The sequence below is a fragment of the Rhynchophorus ferrugineus genome, unplaced genomic scaffold, assembly GCF_030347505.1.
Source record: "Rhynchophorus ferrugineus isolate W39M unplaced genomic scaffold, kcgeb_rfMv2 rfM4, whole genome shotgun sequence".
NCBI lineage: Eukaryota > Metazoa > Arthropoda > Insecta > Coleoptera > Curculionidae > Rhynchophorus > Rhynchophorus ferrugineus.
In genome coordinates this window covers 20,377,534-20,403,107 of record NW_027472583.1, presented here as the reverse complement: position 1 = coordinate 20,403,107, position 25,574 = coordinate 20,377,534, and the positions used below count along the sequence as shown (strand labels likewise).

The window sequence follows — 25,574 nt, the reverse complement described above, 5'->3', positions numbered from 1 at the left end:
ATTAATTTATATCATCAATTACTCTGATGAAAAACATTTTTTTAAAATATTTTTTATTGCTATATATGACAACAATCATTTACAGGTCATGAGTGAGATCATTAGTCAATGTGCTAGATTGGCACCAGAAGTATTTTTTTTTAAAATATAATTTCTTTTATAGCCCTCATGACAAACATGTGACCGATAACAGAATTTTTGGCAAATATAAATTATACATATCAAACTGATGAACTAACGTTTGTACCATTTAATGTGCAATTTCAAATCGCTATTAACTATTATTTATTTTCGCTTTTTAATCGCTTGGTCAGTTATTAAAACTGAAACAGGAACCACCGCAATACCATTAGCCAACAGTTAGCATACGAGTTTAATTCATAAGAAAAAAGCAAATTGTGAAATGTCCTCAAACAAAACGAATTACAAGTAATTAACATGTGGTTGTTTCATAAAAAATATTTTATACAAATTTTGAATTGTAGTAATGCTTTTTTACTTATTTTTATATGAACAATAAACTACTTTTGAGAGGTTTTTGTAAAGTAAATGATTTATAGAATTTGCTAAAGGCTTAAACATTCTTTTTAATTTTTTTTTGTAATCTAATCATAATTTTATAGTTAGCCGGTATTTTTCTACATCATTCTAGTAGCGTATCAATGAAATCAGTAGATGATGTAAACTGAATTGTGAAATATCCTCAAATAAAACAAATTATATAATAATGATATATTATATTATATATTATATGATTATATAATGATATTTTGAATTGCAGTCATGTTTTATTACTTACATTTTGTATAAAAATTAACTGGTATTGAGGACATTTTGTAAATTTAAGGGTTTATATATTTAGCGAAATCTAATTATTTTATAGTTAGCCGTTACTTTCCTACATCATTCTGATAGCATAACAATTGGTCATGTAGATTCGATAGAAATTAATTATTTAAGAGCAAAAGGGTTTATGCTTGTTGATATGAATACACTTTGTCTTCGGATAAATGTTGTACTTATTAAGAGATGAAATGTTTTCGGATGAAAATTAGAATTAGTTTAAAGAATGGTAAGTTGATACTGACTGACGATAAAATATTAATCAAATATATAATGAAAAGTATACCGCAAATTTGAAACAAACACTTTCAGCAGTATTTTCCTTTGAATTAAACATGTAAGTTTAAGCTGCCTCTCATTTCTCTTTTACCTGCCTATAATTTAATATCCAGTTTAGAAAAGTATGGAGTTTAAACTTAACATAATTAAAACAACTACTAATAAAAGTGTGTCTTTGTGTCATTCAGGTCTTTAAACGTACTTTTCGGAGTGATTTAGAAGTGCTTAATACATTTTCCGGCATATTCCTCCTATATGACGTAGAAATCACTATTTTGAACATATTATTTTTACATTTTTAAATAGATCGGATTGTATATACAAATAGAAACCACAATAAATTCGGTAAATAATGATGTGATTGAAAATAGTAAGACTTTGGAAATAAATAGCAAACGGGTTATTCATTTATCTATATTTATTTCGTTACATTCAAAGTGAACTGTTGTTGAATTATGTTGCTGGCCTTTAAAATCTCTCTGTATTGGAATTCTAAATGATGCCCTCGCAGCAATTCTTTGAGTTTAGGGAATAGCCAGAATCTGGTCGGAATTCTTATATGAGAACTAAATCCGGATAATAGGTTGGTTGGGAATTGATATTCATATACATTTCTAGCAGTAATCGACTATGTATGTAGCATTTATCTTTGGTAATATTATAATTCCGTCACTATATAGTCACAAGTTATATTTGTAGAACAAATGGTAATCTCTAAATAATTTTTCTCAATTTTTGCAGAGTTATGAAAGACGTATGTGGTCGTGATGGAGTACAATGTCTTTCGTATCGTTCATTTCTGGCATAGAAAGTTGAATTAATTATTTGGCAATGTTGCAATTCCTCGTGATGTTCCCATATTTTATTTCTAGTGGGATAGAAATACTTAGCATCACCTTTCTTGGCGCTAATGAAGAATTTGCAACCATTTGTGAATATTTTCGAGACTTGATTCCAGAAATGGCTCGGTTTCGTTTTATTTCAGCTGCATTTTGCAAATGGAAACTTGATCCATTAAATTTTTTACTATTGATTTATGAGTAAGTGAGGTATCGTACCAAATCAGGTGCTTCTTTTGGTGTCTAGTATTAACATCAAGATTTCCTGAAATATTTGAAAGCAAAAAGATAAAAAAAGTTATTGTAGAGAACGAGATCTAGTTAGAGAAGTATTATTAATACCGAATTTATAATTTAGATTGATGGAAGAAATTCATAATAAACAACACCATATATACTTATGTATTACTATTTGATTACATTTTTTTCGCTTAAATGAATCCCAATATATGTGCAGTATATTCAAAAAAATTATAAGGATATTTAGAATTCGCTCGAAAATCAAAAATATAAAAAGTATGGTGAAAAATCAACAGCATTATACTGACCAAATATTAGTCACGTAACGTAACGAATACATGCTTATAAGGATAATAATTAAAAGTTATTTACTATGTATACCTTCATTTAAAGAAATATTAATGAATGCTATACTCGGATAAAAACAATAATAAAGCCATAAAAGACCATAAAACTGTAAAAAAAGTTCTAAAGACGTTTTTTTACTACTTTCATTAATAACCATTAATGGAGTATTTAAATAGTATATCTGTGAAAAATCGATTCATAAACATGTAGTTTTTAAATGAAAAAAGTAAAATAAAGTATTTAATTTGTTCATTGAGTGTAAACGTTTCGCGAAAGGTGATGCTGAATTTAATACTTTTACTTTTACGGTTTAATGTTACATTCGAATGACAATATCCAGTGGTTTATCGATATTCTCCACTACTTTTTCGTTATAAATTTCTAGTTTTAGTATATTTTCGCTTTTTATTGCATGTTGTGCTCATTATCAATGTTACAATACTGAATATGTTAAAAAGAATTTACCATATCGTTTATTAGGGTCATCGGACATTTATTTACTTTCTCTTCTCACTTATTGTCTTCCTACTATCATCTGAAATAAGTGAAATGAAATTATTGTAATATCAAGTGTTAAAATATGTTTATATTTACCTCTAGTGGTAATGGATGGTGAGACATTAAAAAGGTATGATTGTTTATTATTACTTTCGTTTAGTTTGCGGAAACTGCCGGAAAAGAAAATTCCATTAAGAAAAACGAATTTGTACTTGTAAAAGTGACAACGTTCTAACCAATGGTTTTTCAATTTATGTATCTTCTCTTTATACAAATAGTTTTCCACGGAAGAAACTTTCGCTGTGAGGGAAGAGCTGGAAGTCAGAGTGAACTAAATCTGGCGAATAATGATTGTTGACATAATTCTTATTTGAATTCGGTAATCGAGTGAGAATATGTTGGGCTTTGTGAGTAGGTGAAATATTGAGGGAATTTTTGTTCCTGAAGTTAACAATAATTACAATAATACAAATTTTTTCTTTTTGTTTTCATTTCTTTTGTTATGGTGGTAGACTAATAAGTCATATAGAGCGCAGTAGTGACACAGTATTATAGTGGTGATATATTAACGTTTATGGCTAAATATTGTTACAATAAACATGCATAGATAGTCCCACATACCAAAGCATTTTCAAATTAGCGATTTTTAATTATTTAAATATGAAAACATATAAAACTGTAAAACAATATTTAGGTTTAACACAATACCAAAATTTATAAGGTTATAAACATTAGATCAAAAACTACAACGTTAATTACAAAGTGGCATTCCAATTTAAACTTAATCAAGACAATTCAGATGATGTCATTGAACTTTCATTAGTCAGGGCAGTCATTTAATTGAAGGGAATATAAAGAAATCCGAAAAAATTATATGCTATGATATAATATCGTAACATTTCTCTAACTGTAACATCTAATTTGTCACAATTATCTGAGAAAGGATCTTATTAAACCTATTTTTTATCGTAATACGTTTACTTTCGATCTATTGTTTTTTGTTTTACCGTCAAAAAAATCGGTTTCTCCAAAATTACTGTGACCACCTTTTTCACCATGTCAGTACCAAACCATTTTACCGTTTAACTATTTTTATTGTTGTAGGTGTAGTGTCAACGGTCAGTGAAAGTAGTTGAATAAAAATGACTCAGTGTAATATTGTAAACAGTTGAACGTCTGTAATATTAATTGTCCTAAACTGGCTACTTTGTAAGGCGTTCATTTACATCTAAGCAATTGTTTACTTTCACTACTAGCATTTCTTGTCTTTTGTTATCCAATTGATGAAAGATAGTTGTTTAATTTAAATCGTTTTATGTCCTCTACTTTCTCAAAGAGAGTTATAGCGAATTGACACTTGTATAATTATGATCTTCTATAATATCCCTTATGCCTTAAGTGAGAAGTAATCAGTGTCATTTCATCTGCTCGTTGTGCGTGTTGCTTCTTCTTTAGCATCTTCATGCCTTGAAATGTTAATTTTAACACACACTAAATTTTGTCAAGCAGATAAAAGTCATCAGTCGAATGAGAATGATCTAACTTTAAAATTTTATTATATATTTTGGGCAAAGCAAATTCCGTAGTGAGAATTGATACTATTTTAATACTCACCAATTGGATATGGGTTTTGAAACATATTACCATGTTTATCAACGTTTTGAACCATTAATATTTATCCAAATATATATTGTAGTAGTTTTTCTTTCATGATAATGATAAATCAACTTGATTGCAGCATCAAATATAGAAGTGGAGAGAAGTGAAAGAGGTTACTTGATTATATCATATTACACATCTGTCGGATATACGACTTTAGCATAGGCCAAAATATATCAGTATATATACATTGAATCATGTTATATCATATACTCACCTTGTATTTCTCTGTTGGTGTTAAGTATGAATCTTTTGAACATAAGATCTTGTTTTTCTTCAATTTCATTTTGGTTTTACTGTTGACATACTGTTAATGATTTTAAATCGAAATGGTTAATAATTAAAATACTTCAAGCTCTTGTTCTTTTTTGGATGATTCAAGACGTATAACTAGTTTTAAGATACAGACAGAGCACATCAGATGTAACCCACATTTAATGCATATATATTTCGACATAATGCACAAATGGTAATGTTTTTATTTTGACACAAATGCCTTAAAAGAGAATCTAGGGGAATGTTATTATTTACATATTATGTCAAGGATTTTGGGTAATATAAAAAAACTATGACGGCCATATTTATATATGGCGTCTTATAACCCGTTATATTGGTTAATACAGTAAAAAATGGATAAAGACACTAATTAAATTTCTTGTTCTATATTAACCGATTTAGAATTTAAGATCGAGCTTAGGTATTCGATTTTATTGTGTTGATGATCATTGAGAAACCCATTGACCGAATATATTAACATACATAAAAATAATATTTATCAGTCTCTTTAACTGTTCTTTTTTACAAACACTAGGCAATTTAAGATAATTCCCAAATTCATACCTTCTATATTTTTTTATGTAAATTGCCGTAAACGGTATGGGACTTGTACAAATATGCGAATGAAAAGATTGAGGCTTTTCTGAATGATGATTTATACCAACTTAAAGAATAAGTTGTAGGAGCACGAAATGTTAATTAACCATTGGTTTAAAATATATATTAATGTCACATGAAAAAAAAATGAAACACCTTTATGAAATGTTCCCATTCAATATGGCGTTAGCTCAAGCCTAGCCCCTTCAGACTATTATTTGTTTTAATCTAGGTAGAAGGTCTTTACTGAAAGGTGGTTTACTCTGTTTGGTTGAATGAAATATTTACTGAATTTTGTCAATTTTTGGATGACATTCACTTGTTGACTGAAATATAGTAAGCAGTTGTATCTTCCAATAGGCAATAATTTAAATCTTATATTCTTTTTTGCTTCTTTCGGACAGGACTATTGTATATCTCATTGTATATTTTTTATTCAGGCCTTACGCTATAGACATTTATAAAGGATTTGGTGAATTAACGACGACAGTCGTTAAAAAATTGAGAAGTATCTGCATAGATGTTCAGTAACACCTATGTATACATATGATCAGTTACATACGGTTACATACCTCATATGTTATAATCGTTTATTTTTTTCTATTATTAAACTCATTAAATTATCTACGTCAGGCTGGCTAGACGATTTATGAGCAGCAGAAACATTAAGTAATTCATTTTATTTAAGTAGCTGTAAATATAAGCAGCATTGAAATTTCATTCATATTATTGAAAAAGGACCGTAGACCTGCCTCTTCTCGAAAATATTTAGATTTATCGAATAAATTCAACGTTATGCTTCCGATATTTATTACCTGCTAATATCTAACTTTGTTCTGATTAATGATTTTATTTGCATTTTGGAATTTATTTGATAAGTGTTTTATATGAACTATTATTTCAGTAATTAGCGCTAGTTTGTAATTCATTGTTACTTGGGTAATAATAATTTAGAGAACGCGTCATATATTCTTGATTTATTGGCTCTATACATAACTAATATTACTATTAGGTAATGCTGATTTTTAATTAAGGTTCTACTAATATCATTTATTACTGTCAATATTAAATAGTAATTCTTTTCATACCGCGGTCGAAAGTACGTACTTTCGTCCCTAATAATAGGGAAGAAAGTTAAACATTTACTCCCTGTTTGAAGTACATCCGCGCCCTCTATAACGGCGGGAGGAAATAATTTTTGATGAGTATTTATACTCGTAACTAGGGACTATTTATTCTGTCGCTACAACAAATTGTTTGTCGTTGCTACCTCTAACATTAAAAATAATCATCAATGTTGTTTTGTCGTCACTCGATTCATTAATCCAGAAAAAATTAAAAATACCTTATCACCGAATGAACCCACGGAGGAGCAAGAAGATGTTATACGAAATTTTGATGCAGAATCGCGATTAATAATAAATACATATATGTTGGCAGGCATCAAAAACATGCTCATCAACATTTAAAGTTAAATTAATAACGTACTTTCGACCGGCTATGAAATAAAAATCGTATACACCGCACGGGCCAAAAGTTGAAATGTCGATCCTTGTGGTGTAATATACTATTTTAATAATTAATAAATACGTTAGTAGCTTAGCGTAGTTAACTGTCATTTCTGTCGAAGCTTAATTAGCATAGCGTCACTGGTTAACATTATTGATTTGGATTCGTATAATGATACAACTTCGTCCGCAATTATTCAAAAAAAGCATATGCTCTATCTAGAGAATTTGCTTCTAATAGGTTTTCATTGCTTAAATAAACAACGTGTGGAAGGTGCTAAATGTCCTAATCGTCCCTCAGTATAAGTTAAAAGGAAATTTTAGTCTAGAGACATGAATTTTAGGTATTTTTTTTAATGAAATTAAATAAAAACAATATATTTACTAGAGGTCTATTGATGTATAAAGAACACATAAAAGAAAAAAGGTGAACGAAAGAAGAAATGGCGGGTTCCAGTTGATACGATTGCAATCTTCGTAATAATTTGAAAGCAAAGAATAGAAAATTCTTAATCTGGAGAAGTGCTGCTATCATAGAAAAGTGCAAAAAAACGAAAAACATTTTTTTTGCTAAACTACGACTGTTGTAAAAACAAGGCATTTTTTACTACTTTTTTATATAAATAGTAACATTTTATATTACAGTTTTTATTGAATTGTTAAGGCGAGAAAACAATGCTGAAAATAAAATACAATTTATTTTTACTCTTCTTTACGTAAATTAATTCACAAAGACGAGTTTGTTTATTTAAATGAACAATATAAAAATATGAATGAAAGATATGAAATCGATACGTAATGATGAAAATCATAACGAATTGAATGGAAATTGTTTACTATCCTCTGTTTGCTTTTGGTTATTACTGATTCTGTCCGGATTCATCGGACCCAACTGATGACTATACTGACGACATATAAGAATTCTACTATTCTGATCTTATTTTAGTGTTCTTGATTATTTTTTTCCTACTCTTAATACTTGACTGTTCTGACTGTTCTTGTTCTCGCTCCTACTTCTGGGTAAAATCTCGATTCTATTGACCATTATTGGTCCTACTCTTCACCTTTGTTCAGTTTCTCACTCACGGGCCAAATCTTGGAGATCATGCTTATCTCCCGGATCCTTTCTCATGGCTGAGAAGTTTGTTTCAAGAGACTCTTTCCTGAACTCAGATTCGTTTAAGTTATCGGAGCGAGAAATTCTTTATCAGCTAGAGTTTCTTATGCAGATGGAACAAGTGCATGCCTCTTAAGAGTTTTATTAATATAATAATACTAAAATATAAATAATAATACAATTAATACAAAAAGGGATTTTCCACTAGGTCCAAATTTTTACAACCCTGTTTTAGCGCTGGACTCACATTATTCGAAGCACTCGACAATGTGCCGATGCGACATACTTTTTATTAGTCATGTGATATTAATCGATTCCAAACATTTGATAGAACATCATATTGTATATTGTCTCAGGTCATAATTTCTTCCCATGTAACAAATATTACGAATAAACAGTTAAATAGTCTAATATATTATATCCCAAAACTATACGAAAACAAGAAACATTATAAATTTTAGTGTATAAAGAAAGCTTACACCAAATTTTAAGTCAAAAAAGAGAAAGACATGAGAAGGCTCATGGGCATTTTTTCTAAACCAACTTGACAAATTTCGCAGATACGCGTTGTTATTTGCGGGATTTGTTGTTACGAAGGAATCTTTTTTATGTTTATATGTTTATATGTTTGTTGAGGTAATATAGTTAATTATTAAATAATAGAAAACATTAACAGCAGACAATACGAAAATAGGCGTATAAAATGTGGATTTTGAGTAAAATAAACAAAAAGGTAAGGCACAAATGGCAACACATACACACAAACAATATAAATAAAATAATAAAACAAAAGTTACAATAAATAAAATTTACTTTGACATAGTATTTATATCAACAAATTCTTTATAAAAGGAGACAATTATAAATAAAAAATATTTTTAACAAGTAAATTGAACCATCTTCACAAAATAAATATGGAACTTACTAAAAATTTAAAAGTAATCAAACTTAGGTATTTGACACAAAATTTGACTTTTATATTTAATTTAGCTTAATACCTACCTAAACCTATTTATCTATTTAGAGTATTATTTTTACTACTACGAATGGATCACTTTCCGGTCGGTGCCCAACCCAAACAGTTATATAATTTTAAATTTGTTTTGTTGGTAATTTAATTTTTTATATATGTCACAATGTTATATTATTATTTCTGTATTATTTGGCTGTAGAAGTTGAATTTCTGAACTCTCAATCTGGACATTGTCACGTTTAAAGCGGTCCATAGACGCTCAATATTATTGTACAATACGGGTTGCATAATATTTTGTTGACGGTCCCTATCGACGGACCGTCTCAATATTATTGTGCAATATTTCGTTTTGTATAAAAGATTGTACTGCATGGAGGCGATATTGAAGATTGTGCAATATATAGCTCCAAAGCGAGCACAAACGTATAACAACATTCTACAAAACCAAAAATTGTACAAAAAAGGTAAAAAAAAAGATGTTGAGGATCAATATATTGCGTAACCTTTCAATCTTGTTGAACCTTCAAATATTGAACGTCTATGGACCGCTTAACGGTGAACGCATAGCCTTGTGAGTCAACAATTGAATTCCCATAAAGGTAATAATTTTTTAAATAGTAATGAAGTCTTCATTAAAAGTATAAACTGCTATAAAAGTTGCAATTTATATCGTTAAGTTACATCATGTATAACTTTAGGTGTAAACGTTCATATCAATGAATGTCAATTGCAAACTAAACAACAGAGCTTCCTAGAAATTTATTTCATTACTTGAATTAATATGTGGCCGTTAAGGGCAACTTTAAAATGATTTAACCGGAAATTCAAAACGTTACTGACTTATCAAACTGCCCTCATATATGGTACTAGCGACCCGCCCCGGCTTCGCACGGGTGCAATGCTGATACTAAATTAAATACACTACAGAAAAAATATGAACGTTGTATATAAAAACATAGCGGCCCGCTCCGACTTTGCAAGGGCATAAAATATATATGCCTATGTTACTCAATGAAAACATGATTAAAATCGATCCAGTATTTTTGGTTCATTCATTACTGCCCTTGGCCTGCACGCATTAAATTTGGAGTAAAACAATTCCTCTTCCCCTATACTTACTATGAAGATTTCCTGCTATCTTTGGAATATCTAAATTCATACAATTTTTATTACATTACACATTTTTAAACGCAAATTTTAAATTTGTAATATCTCCGAAAATATTTGTTTAATTTACATGCTGTAAGGAACCATATTGATCTATATTAATTGCACACTGTATTTAAGGTACTTAATTCGATAAGGATTAATGCCTTATTGCTTAAAATAGCTTCGTAAATAAGCCATTTTCTCACGTAAAATGTAAACAATAAAAATGGTTAATGTGGGTTATCCCTAAAAGATAAACATATACCATCGCGGACTTTTTTGTAGACCTTTTTATGGTGTACAATACTGTAGTACATTAATTTGATCTAACTCGTAGGGTTAGGCAGCGTTTTTGCTAATTGCTAAATAAGCCTAAAAAAATAGATTAATTTAGGACATCACGTTAGATACCTCTAAAATTAGCAATGTTGCCTTAGTATATTATGCATGTATTATACATATAAACCTTCCTCTTGAATCACTCTATCTATTGAAAAAAACCGCATCAAAATCCGTTGCGTAGTTTTAAAGATTTAAGCGAACATAGGGATATAGGGACAGAAAAGGCGACTTTGTTTTATACTATGTAGTGATAATAGATCCAATAATTCACTAACTTAACTTGCTTCTGATCTATAGTTGGTTTAACATTGCGTAATAATAAATTCATAAACACGGATTTAAAATAAACGTAAAAAAATAGAACTAATAAAAACATTAACATATATTCATAAACCGCGGGATGTTTACAGATAATGATTTGATTCCAATCGGACATTTCTTAATTTTATTTTGAATACGGATATATCCGTTAAATTCATAACATACAGAGTGTAGTCTAGACCTTGAACCATGCGGCTTTCACCTTGGCGTTCGTTGGCATACTTACTGCCAGAATGAGTTTAATTGACTATAGGAACGAGCTTGGTTCATATGAATGGTTTATGCATATATTTTAATAAACAACATATACATTATAGAAGATATGTTTCTAGAAAAAGTTATAGACAGCATATTTTAAGCATTTGATTTTGTTTCAGATTTTACACTTCCTCTTGATATGCACATGGGCAACGCTATCAGTTAACAGATGCTACGGTTCTGCAGTTTATGGGTCGCCATATTATCCAATCAAAATAGAAGATTTAACAGATGGTGACATAAAAGAAATCGAATACTGGGACGAATATTATCACAGGTAAATTCTAAAATATTTTAAATATTCTAAATCTACTCCTCACTGTATAATCTCCATAGCTGCCCTCATGCTTGACTATAGGAAGCAAGTAGTCCATACAGTAGCCTTCGTTTGGGGTTCTTCATATATAAATTCGGCCATTTCTAGGAATCAATGTAAACGATGATTCATTTACCATAGCACACTATTCTAATCATCAAGTGTCCAGTTTTTACTTTTTTTTGACAGTTGAACCACTTCTTTCACAGCTTAGCATTGGCTTCAGTTATAAAATCTTGGCATCTAAATTGAGCAATACGTGTCGAACTGTTTATACGGAATCAAAAATGTAACAATATGTACTATATTGCATGGTGTTCATGTTCTTTTACCCCTGTATATAAAAATGCTTAAACTTGCAGATATTTGAACAATATTCTTATATTGCATAACTTTTTTTTTTATTTTCATTTATTTTTTTAGTCCATCTTCGACCAATGTAGAACTCGAGTGACCTTGTGACAAGACGTGGTCAACGTCTGATGAGCGCGCGCCATTTGTATACAAACATGTATTTGTGTTAAGCACTAGTCGTGCGAACTGGCACGATTTATTTATTCCAATACTTTTTGGACAACTCTTGTACTTTATCTGTAACAAATATAATGTCGAATGTCACCATTTATTTTGTATTTTGAAATGAAATGGCAATTGAAACTGTAGGAATTCAGAAATTATTTTAGGCAACTGTTATAAATTAATCCTATACGATGAGCAATGAATTTTGCTGTATATGATTTGCAATTCAGCATTAATTACATTAACCACTTATCTTAACACTTATTTTCGTTCTGCACATTTCGGAGTACCTGACGATCGATGAACTACATCATTCCTATATCTTAGAACCTCATCAATTCTTAAACATTTGGAGGAAGTCGACAAAAAAAATTGATATAAAAACATCGACCATAAAAGACGTTTATACCATTTACAATCAATAGAGATGCTGTTGATAACATCATAAAATATGAAAAGTGAATCATATTCGACAATAATGTTTACAAGTAAAACATAACCCGTCTGGTGATATTTTTGTTCTTTCTTAGCATAACTCCATGTTTCTACAAGACCAAATGGGCTTTATAATTAACTGATAAACTAGTTCTTTGATTAAAAATCTAGAGGTCTGAGAGTCTCTGTCGATTAACCAGCACAGTTCTTTGAGATATTTAGAATTATTGATCATTTTGACTCTGGTTTGTTCTGTTTTTTTAATGATATTTTCAATTTTTATTACCATCAATATGGATAGCCAGGTATTTCGCTAAACAGCTGGGCATCCGTTAAGTGACATGGACAGGTTTCGAATTATTAAGTTGTATATTTCAGTGTAGTGCATTTGGAATCTTGATGACTGCCCCTTGTATTTGCTATAATGACACTTTTTTCTAAATTGTAATTAATTAAAATAATAATGTTAATAATAGGTAATGAATATAAGCTACAATTTGTTTTTTTTTTAACCGAATAGTTTATTAGAGATTAATTAAACAATATTAAGAAAATGTGTGTAAAAAAATAAATAAAGAATAAATTTAAAATAAATCACCATTTATTTATTTTGTTGCATGTTTTACAGACCAAAAAGATCAGGTTCTCCTTCAGGCTCCGGTGACATAGTAACTCAATTAAAATCAGCCGTGGTGTCTGGATTAAAACAAAAAATCGGTCAAGTTGCTAAAGCATCAGCTGGAGCGGTAGCTGGTGCATCTGCAGGTGCCAGTAAAGGCAGCGCTGCGGGAAGTGCCGGTGAAGCAAAGGGTCATGATACCTACGGACCTCCGCCTGTACGTGACAAATTTTAAAATAATGACGTTATATGATGACATAATTTGGTTATTTACAGGTCGAAAAGCCATTTAATTTATGGGAGTTGAAGAAATCTGTTCTTAACACTCTTCTACAAGCAGTTAAAGCCATACAGGGTGGCGTCCTAGCCATAAAAGGCCAGTTAATTAAGGGTAGCGGTTACTTGGTGTCGGGTGGTGGTAAGCTGTTAGCAGCAGGAGGAGACAAAGTTACTGAACTGGGAAAGAATATCATACATAACTCAGTTTTGGTACCACCAAGCAAAACACACCCATGGCATTCTGGTAATAATTTTCATTAAATAGTCGTTTTTTTAACTGATCTTATTCGGCAGAAACATATGGGGCGCCAGCAAGTTACTCTGCCCCAAGTGGGCCATCTGAGGTGTATGACTCACCTCCACCATCCGCCATAGGACCTTCATATATTCCAGAAAGCTCATACGAAGGACACTATGATTTTAATGATGGTAACTATCTAAGTCATTTTAATTCACCAAAAACAAAAATAGATCCGAATATTTGTGATATTAGTTTGTGTTATCTCCAGATATGCGATTAAGATTGCTCCAGCGGTAACCGATTTTTGCCATTATTATGTCAGTTACTTGAGTTATAACACTGAGCATACTATGAAATATTTCCACCAAGAAAAATGTATTTAAATTAAATCTTCTGTGTTATATTCAGTCATTACTTGAATTGAGATAATATGTATATATAGCTATAATTTTATATCAGAAAATACTAGACGTCGAGATTTAATAAATCCAATCAGTATTCTCTCATGGTTGGAAATATATTTCCATCTGAATAAATTGTTAGTGTAATAACATTTTAATTTATAATTTATTATAGTAATGCTGTTTTATTTTTATATATATTTTTTACAGTTAATACAATTTTCTCCAGAAAATTGAGACTACTTGTTACATTGTTTATGACTTGTACGATGTATGTTTTGCGATTGTACGATCTTCAGTGTTTCGGATACCTAAATGTTGAGTAATCTTTAGTAATTACAATAAGGTATGATACATACAAAATAAATGATCCATCACATGTTTAGGAACAATTATAGAGAAAAACATTTAATCAGAGTAGAGAATGATAGCATATTTAATTTACCGAAATTGCAATATTTCTAAAATGAGATATTTTATATGCAATATTATACAATATTATTAAAGTTAATTAACTGAAGACTTTAATTGAATATGATGATCGGTGGATATTTCAAATCTTCAAGATAAAACCAGTAATGTTATTAGTGATAGAGTTATAGTAAACAAGAGTAAAACTAATTATAATCCCTTTTGTCGACTTTCTGAAATTCCAGAAATATTTATACATATCATCAGCATTTATAGAAATGCTTTAAAGGAAAAACGACAAGAAAAGTGAAAGCTTCTTTAAAGAAATTTCTATATCCAAATAAACTGACCTTGCCTGAACCTGTACCTTATTTATTAAACAAACTTTCTGTTTTATAATATTATTCTAAATACATCCCGTAAAAGTGTTTTTTTGATGAACTCGACATCAACGATTTAAAAATTATATTTTTATATTATTAAAATTACTTTTGTTTTTCACGCTCTTCAAGTATCAAGGCTGCAATTTCTTTGATAAAATTTAGTTTTTTAACTATATTTCTGATGATGTCCATAGTAAAATTGTTGAAATCGTTTAACACACTTGCTTATGTTTCATGTAATAATACATGTGTTTACTATGCGTAACGATAAGTAAATTTGAAATTAAAAATTTTTAAAATATTGTGGATTACTCATGTCAAATTTTTCATATAGATATAACCTCATATTTTAAAATTAAATCATAGTTTCCCTGTGAAACATTTTATAATATACACCTTTGACCAATATAATGTACCTAAGTTAATGTGAAAGTGTCTGATCCAACTTGTTGGGGCGAAAATTTAGACGTTTAGAAATATACACGATGTTTGTTAAAACCAACAGTAGGCATATATGGGTTATAACTGTAATAATTGTCATTGTCCTTAGACAAAAGTGCAAAATCCGACAAGTAAAATGATCCCAGTCACGCCACTAACCAGGCTGGGTAAGACCGGATGTCTTCTGGGATGGTCTCTGGCTAGTTGGTCACTGCCATGTGGTAGGCTTAATGCTGAGGGCTGTGGTTCACAGCCCACGTTAAACAGTAGGCCCAGTTCAGATAAACTCTCGTTGGTAAAAAGAAGAGTCACTCACTCAGTCATAAAATCGTTTCAAATAGTGCTCTAATTCGATTATGATGATTAACATAGTTGTTATTTCATTACATTTAGGAAGGTTGACCTGGGACTTATTTAATAATGCGTTGCTTAAAATTAACATATCTCCAATTTGTTTAGATATATATAATAAGAAGACTATACGATTTTATATATAGAACTTTTGTTTATTTTTTGCTTGTTGCTATCTTAACTTTAGTGTTTGGTATATTTCATCGTTCTTGCACGTTACTGGACAAAAAATCAGCACATCGAATATGTTTATTTAAAATTTGGTGGTCAAACTTTCCCTCCTGGGTTTACAGTTTCGTTTTTTTTTCGACGATCTTCTTACTTTCTATCGTGATTCAAACCATTATTTATGGCAGAATAAATATGACGAATACTTGAAGGATGCAGGATTCCCGGAAAGTCACTTTTTAAATAATTTTTAGTCACTCGACATGTAAATAGTATTATTTTCCAATACATTTTCGTTATATATTAAATTGGTTTAGATGATTTATAAATATTAGTGTTGTGACTAATGTTTTTCAGGCTGTACATTGCAGTGTAGAATGTTTAAATATTTGCGGTTTTCGAATTATAGATCTGATGATTCATTAATAACGATATCTAATATTTATAATAACTAATAAATTAATTAGTTTTGGATTGCAGAACTTTATTTTTGTTTGGTAACGGCTGTTGGTCTATTTTTACTATTAGCATCATGAATGAATTCTTATCATTTTTTTCGTTTAAATTGGCATTTTCTGAGAAAAATGTCTGGAAGTTCGTTCGTTCGTAATTTTTTTTAATAGTTTTGCTGATAATATCACTATTGTTGAATCGATAACTACAATTTCTATCCGGCTCGAAGGACTATGGTGAATTACTTGTTTAATTCAAGTAAATAATTTCCGGAACGGTGGTTTAATAGGCCCAAAAAAATCTATTTTTAAAGACATCAGTGATTTACGAGTCTGACATCAATTAGTTCCTGTGTAATCGTTATCTTTCTTTAAATAAAAGTAAACAGTACAGTTACAATAAAATGCAACACTATATAATACCCTAACGGTCTTCGATCTTATCTTACAAACTTGACTAATAACTAGTCTTGAATAAAAACATATGAATATTTTCATAAATTGGTCGTGAATGCGTGCGAACCTCGTTTTTCTTATTCCACGATCACCAACTAGAACCAAATGGTTTTTTGCTGATGTCGCTTCAGGTTCGGGATAGTGAAGTGTTATGCGAGCGACAGAGAACCTGGGTTACGACTGGGATTGTCGTAGTTGGTTTAGTACCGAGGTTGGATAGGGATTGTATCAAGATGTTTTCGTGTTCTAAAGCGTCTATGGAGAACCTTACACTGAGCGTGTTCGTGAAACTCTTCACAAACGGGATGTCGTTCCTTATAAACCATGAGGCATTGAGTAATGCGGGGACTTTTTTTGGATTGGAACACTTGGAGTAGTTCATGTTTTCTTTCAGAGACATACCTGCACCACATCTGTGCTCCGTAGAGTTAGACTGGACGGACTAGCCTTTTGTAGAGTCACTTTCTGGGGTATTGGAAGTTTAATTTTTCTGCAGAGGAGTGGAAATTACTATAGTATTTGGGCTGTACGCGCCATTGCCTTTGCAAATAGCATGCTGTATTTGATCTGATGATTGGAATCTGCGGTCGAACTGGAGACCACGGTATGAAACTTTCTGGAACCAGGGGATAGGGACTTTATCGATTTAGAGGTGATAGGCGCGGAACTCCTTTTTGCAGTGAAACAGAATAGCCTGAGTTTTGCTCGGGTTTATCTGTAGCAGTCAGAATTTGTACCGCACATTTGTCTGGTTCAATTGGACTTGAAGTCTGTAGCGAATAGCGTCGGAGCTATAACCGTTTGTGGAGTGGGAAATCAGCCATGCAAAAATTTTACAGAGCAGGGGCTAGTGGAGCACCTTGCGGGACACCTGCGGAATTCTGTTTTCGAGAGGAGACTGCGTCACCGACCCTCCCTTGAAAGGGCCTACCGTCGAAGTATGAATATATTAGAGAGATTAGGTCATTCGTTAGACCTAGCTGTTTTGCTTTGAATATTAGACCGTGGTACCATACTTGATCGAAAGCTTTGGAAATATCTAAAAAAATGGCTCCGTGAGTGCGAACCTCTTGGTTAGCCCTATTTAAGATGGTGTGTATGTCACACCCGCTCTGAAAGTATACGGTATTTGACAATCACCTTTTCTTGGAACCAATAGTGACTTATGAAGGTTTTTCCTTTCACAAGTAAACTAATGGACAGGCAGTGGCAACAAAACGTGCCAGAGAGACCCAAAATACCGCCATAAAGCTATAAAAAGGCAGATGTTTTAAAAACGGTATTATAAGACATAAATATAAGAATTTTAAAGACATATTTGACATAAAGACTTGATATTCCCCGAACAACGATATCCTCTCGATGAGGTTTTGAGGGAATCGGTTCATCTAACTCTTCGAAATGTTTCAGCTATTGTGAAGCGTGTTAACTTGACCATACAGCACAATTTTGAAAATGACACTGAGGTAATTCTTCAATACAATTTCACTCTATTTCGGTACATTTATTTTAAGTATAACACTACTGTAGAGGTTTTTGGTAGAGGTTTTTTCGTTTTGATTTTGACTTTTTCCACAAAAGTTTTTGAGGATTGAAAGGCCAGAAGGATGCTAGATCTGATAAATAAGTTGCGTGCTGAAAGTTACTTTACTTTAGTTCAGCGGATTTTAGCGATTGCTTTGCCAACCATATGAATTGGTGTATCTTGAAAATTGGCTTCTTTTCCGTAAGACGCGTTTCTTTTTATGATTTATAATCAATCCCCGTATATTTTAAATTCTCTTTTTTATCAACGAGGGTTTATCTGAACTGGACCTACAGTTTAACGTAGGCTCCGAACCACGGTCCACCGTAGAAACCATACCAGAAGACATCTGGTCTTACCCAGCCTGGTTACTGATGTGGCTGGGATTACTTTCCTTGTCGGATTTTACCCTCTTGCCTAAGACAAGTGCATATATTAAACAATCACAAACATACATTTACGACCATGTCCCACCATAATTCGAACCCGCGACTATCGCAACAGTAGGCGGACCGTCCAGTCGCATTTACTACTGCGCCAGCCAGGCCGGCATATTCGATTATTAGTACCCATTACTGTACTCAATATTTTGAAATCAAAACCCTAAAAATTGCAAACTGTACTTAGTATTAAATCGCCATCCAAATGATGACATTCTTCTGAAAGACAAAGTATTAAAATGACATCGTACTTTTTAATTCCACTACAGGCGTATAGTGCTTCGCGATCTGATTCAATGATGTATTATACATAGAAGACGTCACATCAGATAGTGGATGCGTGAAAACGCATTTTAATCAAAATAAGTGGTATTCTTTGTGGCGTCTTTGCGTCTGCTTATTACTCGTGATTTCTGGTAATTATGACGACAACTCATCATTAAAATTATTCAATTACAGTCCAGTCATATTTTGATAGCATGTCAAGCTGGAGAAAATGTACCCAACGCAGTAGTTATTCCTTATAATAATAATTAAACTGCAGGTATATTTTAAAAAATTTAAAAAACTTTTATTTTATAATCATATAAAAAACTAAGAACATCTGTGTACCTCGGATCTTGGATTGTTATAGAAAAGTATCATTTTTAGTTTAGTGTGGAAAAAAGTGGCAATGATGATTCGATTTGTAGTTTTCAGTTGACTTATTTCTCCGCAATTTTCCTTTTTTCTTAATATTTTCATATGCTCTCATATACGTATTATCTTGTTCTTTCAGCTCATTTTACTCAAGCGTTTGTATATGATAAATAAAGCACCAACTAAAGCAAATTATTTGGGTACATAACCTTAAAATTACATTAAATACATGGCAACCTTAATAAGCTTGGTGCTCATATACAAGAATGCCATACGCATGATGGTGTAAGAATACCGTAGAATTAGATCATAACTTTAAGTACTACAATTTAATAGATTTAGTATATTAAGTTATTTACTTCAATACTGAATAAAAAAATTTAAAAAGTTACGCCCCCGGGTGGGCTCGAACCACCAACCTTTCGGTTAACAGCCGAACGCGCTAGCCGATTGCGCCACGGAGGCTATGATGGTAATTTTAAATTAACCATAATATAAACGAAGGTTCATTGTACGTCACATTTTAAGTGTAATTTACGGGTATTATTCATAAAATTAATCTATTGTCAATGACATAAACAATAACTTAAAAACAATTCAATGTATTTATATTTTAGCAATTCAACAGTGAATTTTTACGAATGTTTTTGGGGTGATATTTATATTTCAGAAACTAGAATGTTATTTCTAATAATAATATAAATTCTAAGGTCGTAGAGTTCATAATCAATACTTAGGTAGTTACTTTAAAATGATTAATTAATATTATCCGCAACTGGTTGACAGGCAACCAGAAAAACAATTCACTTACTAAAATATATTTTCAAACGCGTCGTTGCCAAACCTTGCAAAATATATGTATATTTGAGGAATATAATATAAATACAATAAATATAAAATGAAATTCACAAATTAATCTAAAATTTTCCTTCATCCTCAAGTTAACATTTTTTGGTGCAATTGTTTTTTCCATATTATAATAACTGTACTATGAAAAACCTATATTTATAAACATATTTCATTTTGAAATCATTTTCAAAACAAAAAAGAGAAAAAGACAATATAATTTAACGATACAACAATAACAATATAATAAATATAATAATTAATTTATTAATATATAAATATCTCTATAGCAACAAAAAGTTATACATCTATAAAAATATGCGATAAATTCCTTTCCATGGTACCCATGAGGTAGAAGTCTAGGTGAATTTTCTATGTGTTGTGTTTCTCTTAAGTCTATCCAACAAGCATCCATTTAGTTTTATAATTACATAATAATATTTCTATACAAATATACAAACTCCAAACTTAACTTATTAACTGATAACTTTGTGGTCGATATCACATCATCTTCGATTATATTTTTTCGATTACAATAAACAAAATCGAATCCTATCCCTGTTTAATTACTCATTTCAATTTTCCCTTTGACCTCATTTACAAAAGCTTCAACACTTGTATCGCCACTTTTGAATCTATCGAATTCAACCAAATTGTTTGCTATATATTGTACAAATCTTTACGAGTAAATAAACCTAATCCATTCAAATGCTCACGGATTTCATCTAATATTTGAATTTTTAGCTTTAGTTTGATATTAGTCATATATCTATATAACTTTAACAGAAGTAACCTTCCATCAAGTTATGTTATTGGCCTGTATGTTTTCCAAAGTGTTGTGTTTGATATTCCTTTCACTCTTGTGTCAATTTTACCCCAGCCCCCGAAGAATTAAATTCCTCTTATCCTTTGATACGCTCTTATAAATATGGGTTTTGATGTCTCCACTGTCACACAAATGGAGAAAACAACAAAATTTCCTCTGTAACCTCCCTGTAATATAAGCAATATACCAACAACTTTTAAATCAGCAAAAACTTTCCTTTTATATTCTTTGTATTTGATTAAGTTTAAAATTAGTTTCGTATTTTCATACATGTCTTTTAAAATCACTGAATATGCAATAGGTACAAAAGTATATCGGCTGCCATTGTGTAGTAATACAGGTTTTAAGAGTAAATAGTGCTCACACTACTACTAAGGAATGTGATATGTTAGACAACTGTTTCAATAGATATCGATTGATAATAGATAAAGATTTTAACAATAGAATAAGGAATTCAAAACACATACTTTTTTTTATTTTGGAAAAATTGCGTCACACAGTGCTATTTATAATTAAAATATGAACGGCGCAATAACAAATAAACTATAAGCAGATATAAACAATCAAGAGCTGCTCTATTTCCTACCAGTATTAGAAATTGCCGAAGATTTTTAATGTCGACTGGTACCATCTAAACATAACTCCTACTAAAATAATTTATTACTATATTTTAACGACTATATTTTATATTTCGCTTATCAACAAATTCAACCAGAAAATAGCACAATGAAAGCGAGTTAATAAACTGTTTTCCGTTTTTGTTTTATTTGTAACAATAAACTTTCAATTTGGTTGTTTTATACTTGCCCTAACCCCATATCTTCTTATATCCGCAGTGAAACTTCATCACCCCTCGGATGGACTGATTATATTACGACGAATAGCTCCGAACAAAGACAAATACTCGTCACAAAGTAAATCTTCGGACGTGGGTGGAGCAAGCCCATCGGCGTCGATAGGTTCAACGGCTCATGCTGGCGTCAGCAATCTTGTAGGTAAAATATTGGGACTGTCCTCTTTGGAGAAGCCCAATAATATCGCCAAAGAGCCTGCGTACGATAGCAAGGGGAATCAATACACTCCGGAAGATAGTCACACCGGTTTCAGTCCACCATCGCCACCGCACTATGAGGCTCAGTCAGCTCTCGCATCTCCTTCGCCACTTCCAGCACAACCTTCTGGACAACAGAGCACCGGAAACGTCGATTTCACCTTCACTAATACTCACCTCAACACCGTTTCTAATAACATTCCATTTGGAGGCGATTTAGCATCACAGCCTGCGGCCTATGGCACAGACGGTGCATTCGGGGGTTATCAGGATTACATGGGAACCCAAGCTTCGAACAAATACGAGAGTAAAGTGAAGTTCACACGCGGGGAACTGCAGGACACTGTCGCTAGCTCGCAAATTCAACTCCCAAATGATGCTCCTCAAAGTTTGGAAGCTCTGAAGGCACTTTTGGAGCAGGAGAAAACTAACGACCATCATCCAGCACCTATATATCATTACAAAGCACCCGAGGCTGCACCGTCAGCATCAATACTCGATCCCGGTTTGGCTTCGTTGGCTAATTTCTTGCCAACGGAAAGTTCCAGAGTGATAATGAATTATAAAGATTCTGTCAGGGATTATACCAAGTTGAAAACATATCCATCGACTAAAATACGAGCTAGCTCTCATTCCGGAAGGTATAAGACAACGCCTTCCAAGAAACGGAAGAGGACGTCTCAGGAAATTCGTTACACTAGACCAACTAAGTCAGATTACGAGGTCATAAAGTCGATTTCTTATAAGTTGACTCCAGGAGGACCAAAAAGACTGACGTAAAGACATGTGAGTTACTGACTAGACTAACGACCTTTCGTAGTATCACATCATTAACAAACGTAGCACTTTGTGTACATATATATGTTTAGACATCAGTTAGATTGTTCCTATTGTTTGTTAATTCATCCGCATTGTATCACGGTACTGTAGTAACATTTTGTAAATATTTTTCATCGACCTTCCAGTGTATAATATTTATTTCTCGTCAGATGTCATTAAAATTAAGGTCATTTCAATCCACTGCTAACGATTTTGTTAATTTTCAGAAAGCCTCCATAACATCCACAAAGAAAAATATTACCAATCACCCAATACGTTTCATCATAGTTAAAGGCAACTGAAGGCATAACAAGATGGACGAGGATAACGTTCCTAATTTCGGTCCAGTTAATATACATCAAAATGCTCAATATATATATTTTTTATTATTTTATTTAATTCTATGTAGTTCTTAAGTCACCATCATCTGTTAATACATTCATTTTGTAAAATTTTGATACATTTTAAGATGTAAATTTATTTATTTTTAGTTGTAAATAAAATTTGTTATAATAAAATTTTGAACAACTGACATTCCGACTGTATTTTACATCACCTCATATTAGCACACCCCACATCAGCTCATATTAGTCGGTAACTGCCGTACTATTTAACAACTGTTTGGAACATAGAGGAAATGTACCTTTGTCAGAGACACGGTGAAAAGACCCTGGGTCTTAGAGGATTGATCAAACACACTGTTTGAAATCAAAATCTCCTCGTCCCTATGCAGTGAAACTAAATCGTTTGAGACTGGGACATTGTTATTTCTCCCATGGGCACGGTTCTAATTCTTGTAGAAGAAAGACAATCATTCAAAAAGTAACGGTCAAAGACAGGGCAGATGATCACAAAATTCACAGCTTGCTGAAACGTATGGAGATATCATCATTTTTCATTTTAGGGTGATGTCTCCCCTAAGCCTAATCCATCTTTTGTAAGTTTTTGTTAATAGCCCTAATTAGATATCAATCCTAAAAGTAAGAAAAGAGAAAGAATTTCTTTCAGGTCTTGTAATTTAATCACTGTATTTTCTCCTAGAGCATTTACTATATCAGCTACAAAAGAACTAGTGTCCATTCTCTTCTCGTGCATTCGTACCAAAGGCATATGGTTACACTGATTAATCTTTGTCATATACGCTGGACAGCTACAGTCATATCTATACACACAAATCTAATATATATTTGTTGGTATTTATATTGTATGTTTTATTGAAATATTTTACTTAAAATTTGCCTGAATGTTGAACAGCCGTATGTACTTTGTACTTGTCTTTTGTAAATTCTGCTCTCTTATGGACTCTGATAATTATTTTGCCTTGATGGCTATTATTCGATAGTTCCTACTACTACGAAAAGTTCAAACTACGACTTTAGTATTTAACTCTCTAACTCTAGTACATACTGTTTGTTGAGGTCTTGTTAACACTTATTTTATTTATACCTAAATTTTTCTTTGTCATATATTTTGGCATGATTTATTGTAAACATTTTTTATACAAGTCTGTTGAATCTAAAGCCTCTTGTTATAAAGAAAAATCATAATTTTATAGTCGCGAGATGTGGAATTGATAAAAAGGAAAGTGGAAAAAGGAAAACTTTCGCAAACTAGAAAAAAATACCCCTTGCTTTTCAGCTTCGGATCCCAATAGTTCTATTACTTTACCTATCAGAGAGTGGGGAAATCCATTCCTTATCCCAAAAATAGCCCGAATACAATCCTGGTTGGTTATTCCTAGAAGAGCCCGGGGATCATGATGGTGATTCTTCCCATGGAGGTGTGGCGTAGCGATCAACGCGAGACAGTTACGCCTCGTCAGGTGGAGAAATTGGATCGATGTCTGGCTAGACCTTGGCCGCTTATTCATCGTATCGGCACTGTAAATTATATCGTGAAGTAGTTGTACCACGTCATCCGCTTCAATAAAACATAATTGTTTTACTAGTTTTAGCAGTTTTCTTTATAAGATACCACGTGCTCACTTTCAATTCTCACACCAGAAGTGATGTTCGAGTGGTAATTACAAAAGTACAAAGTTTTAAAAAAGAAACGTCGACACTAACTTCACACATTTCGTTTTCCTTTTTAGTGTCCGTCACTATCGTGATCTAGCGAAGGGACAAAATCCAGACGATAGTAGAGCTGGACAAAATATATATTTTGCTATAAAATTTGATTTGTGTTGGTAACCTACAAACTATTGTGACTGTTTAATTAACTGTAGTTTATCAATTAATATGTATTAGTTGTTCTATAGTGTTAAAATAAGTTGTAGTTTATAGCGTTATTTTTGTTCCATTATTCTGTTTACTTATGGAATTTTATCGTCAGAGTCAAAATAAAGGAAAACTTAAATTTGGTGCGATAACATTGCATTATAAATTTTGATGATGTGCGTTGGCTTTTTTATTGAAAGGGATATATTTGTATTTCAATTATTTACGTAATGCAATTACAAGTAATGTCCGACCCTGTACATTAACCATTAAGCAGCCTAACCTGCCGAATCATGGACTGGTACCCCTAGCTGATTTTTTATCTATGGTTACTTTATGACTTTTAATTGAAATGAGAGGAAAGTCGTCTGCATTTTAGTTGATAATTCGTGGAGTTTTGGCATATACATATCAGACTAATATAATTTGAAAGATCTTTTATCTAAAGTCTCCTCGTTAATTTGGATGCGTTAGACATATCACAGAACTA

At 31.7% G+C, this 25,574-nt stretch overlaps 1 protein-coding gene and 1 non-coding gene across 3 annotated transcripts in view; one reads left to right on the top strand and one right to left on the bottom strand.

The window, feature by feature from the left end:
• Window positions 1-23,252, top strand: part of LOC143194996 (uncharacterized) — a 39,987-nt gene extending 16,735 nt beyond the window's left edge. For both annotated transcript variants that reach the window (XM_076401827.1, XM_076401828.1), the window contains exons 2-7: window positions 11,367-11,524; window positions 13,146-13,353; window positions 13,413-13,659; window positions 13,710-13,844; window positions 21,832-22,832; window positions 23,093-23,252. In XM_076401827.1, the coding sequence (XP_076257942.1) occupies window positions 11,367-11,524; window positions 13,146-13,353; window positions 13,413-13,659; window positions 13,710-13,844; window positions 21,832-22,826 (1,743 nt within the window). In that variant the 3' untranslated portion in view covers window positions 22,827-22,832; window positions 23,093-23,252. The remainder of the gene's footprint in view (window positions 1-11,366; window positions 11,525-13,145; window positions 13,354-13,412; window positions 13,660-13,709; window positions 13,845-21,831; window positions 22,833-23,092) is intronic.
• Window positions 19,715-19,788, bottom strand: TRNAN-GUU (transfer RNA asparagine (anticodon GUU)). Its single transcript has one exon. It is a non-coding gene; the product is annotated as a tRNA-Asn (tRNA).
• Window positions 23,253-25,574: the final 2,322 nt, after the last annotated feature.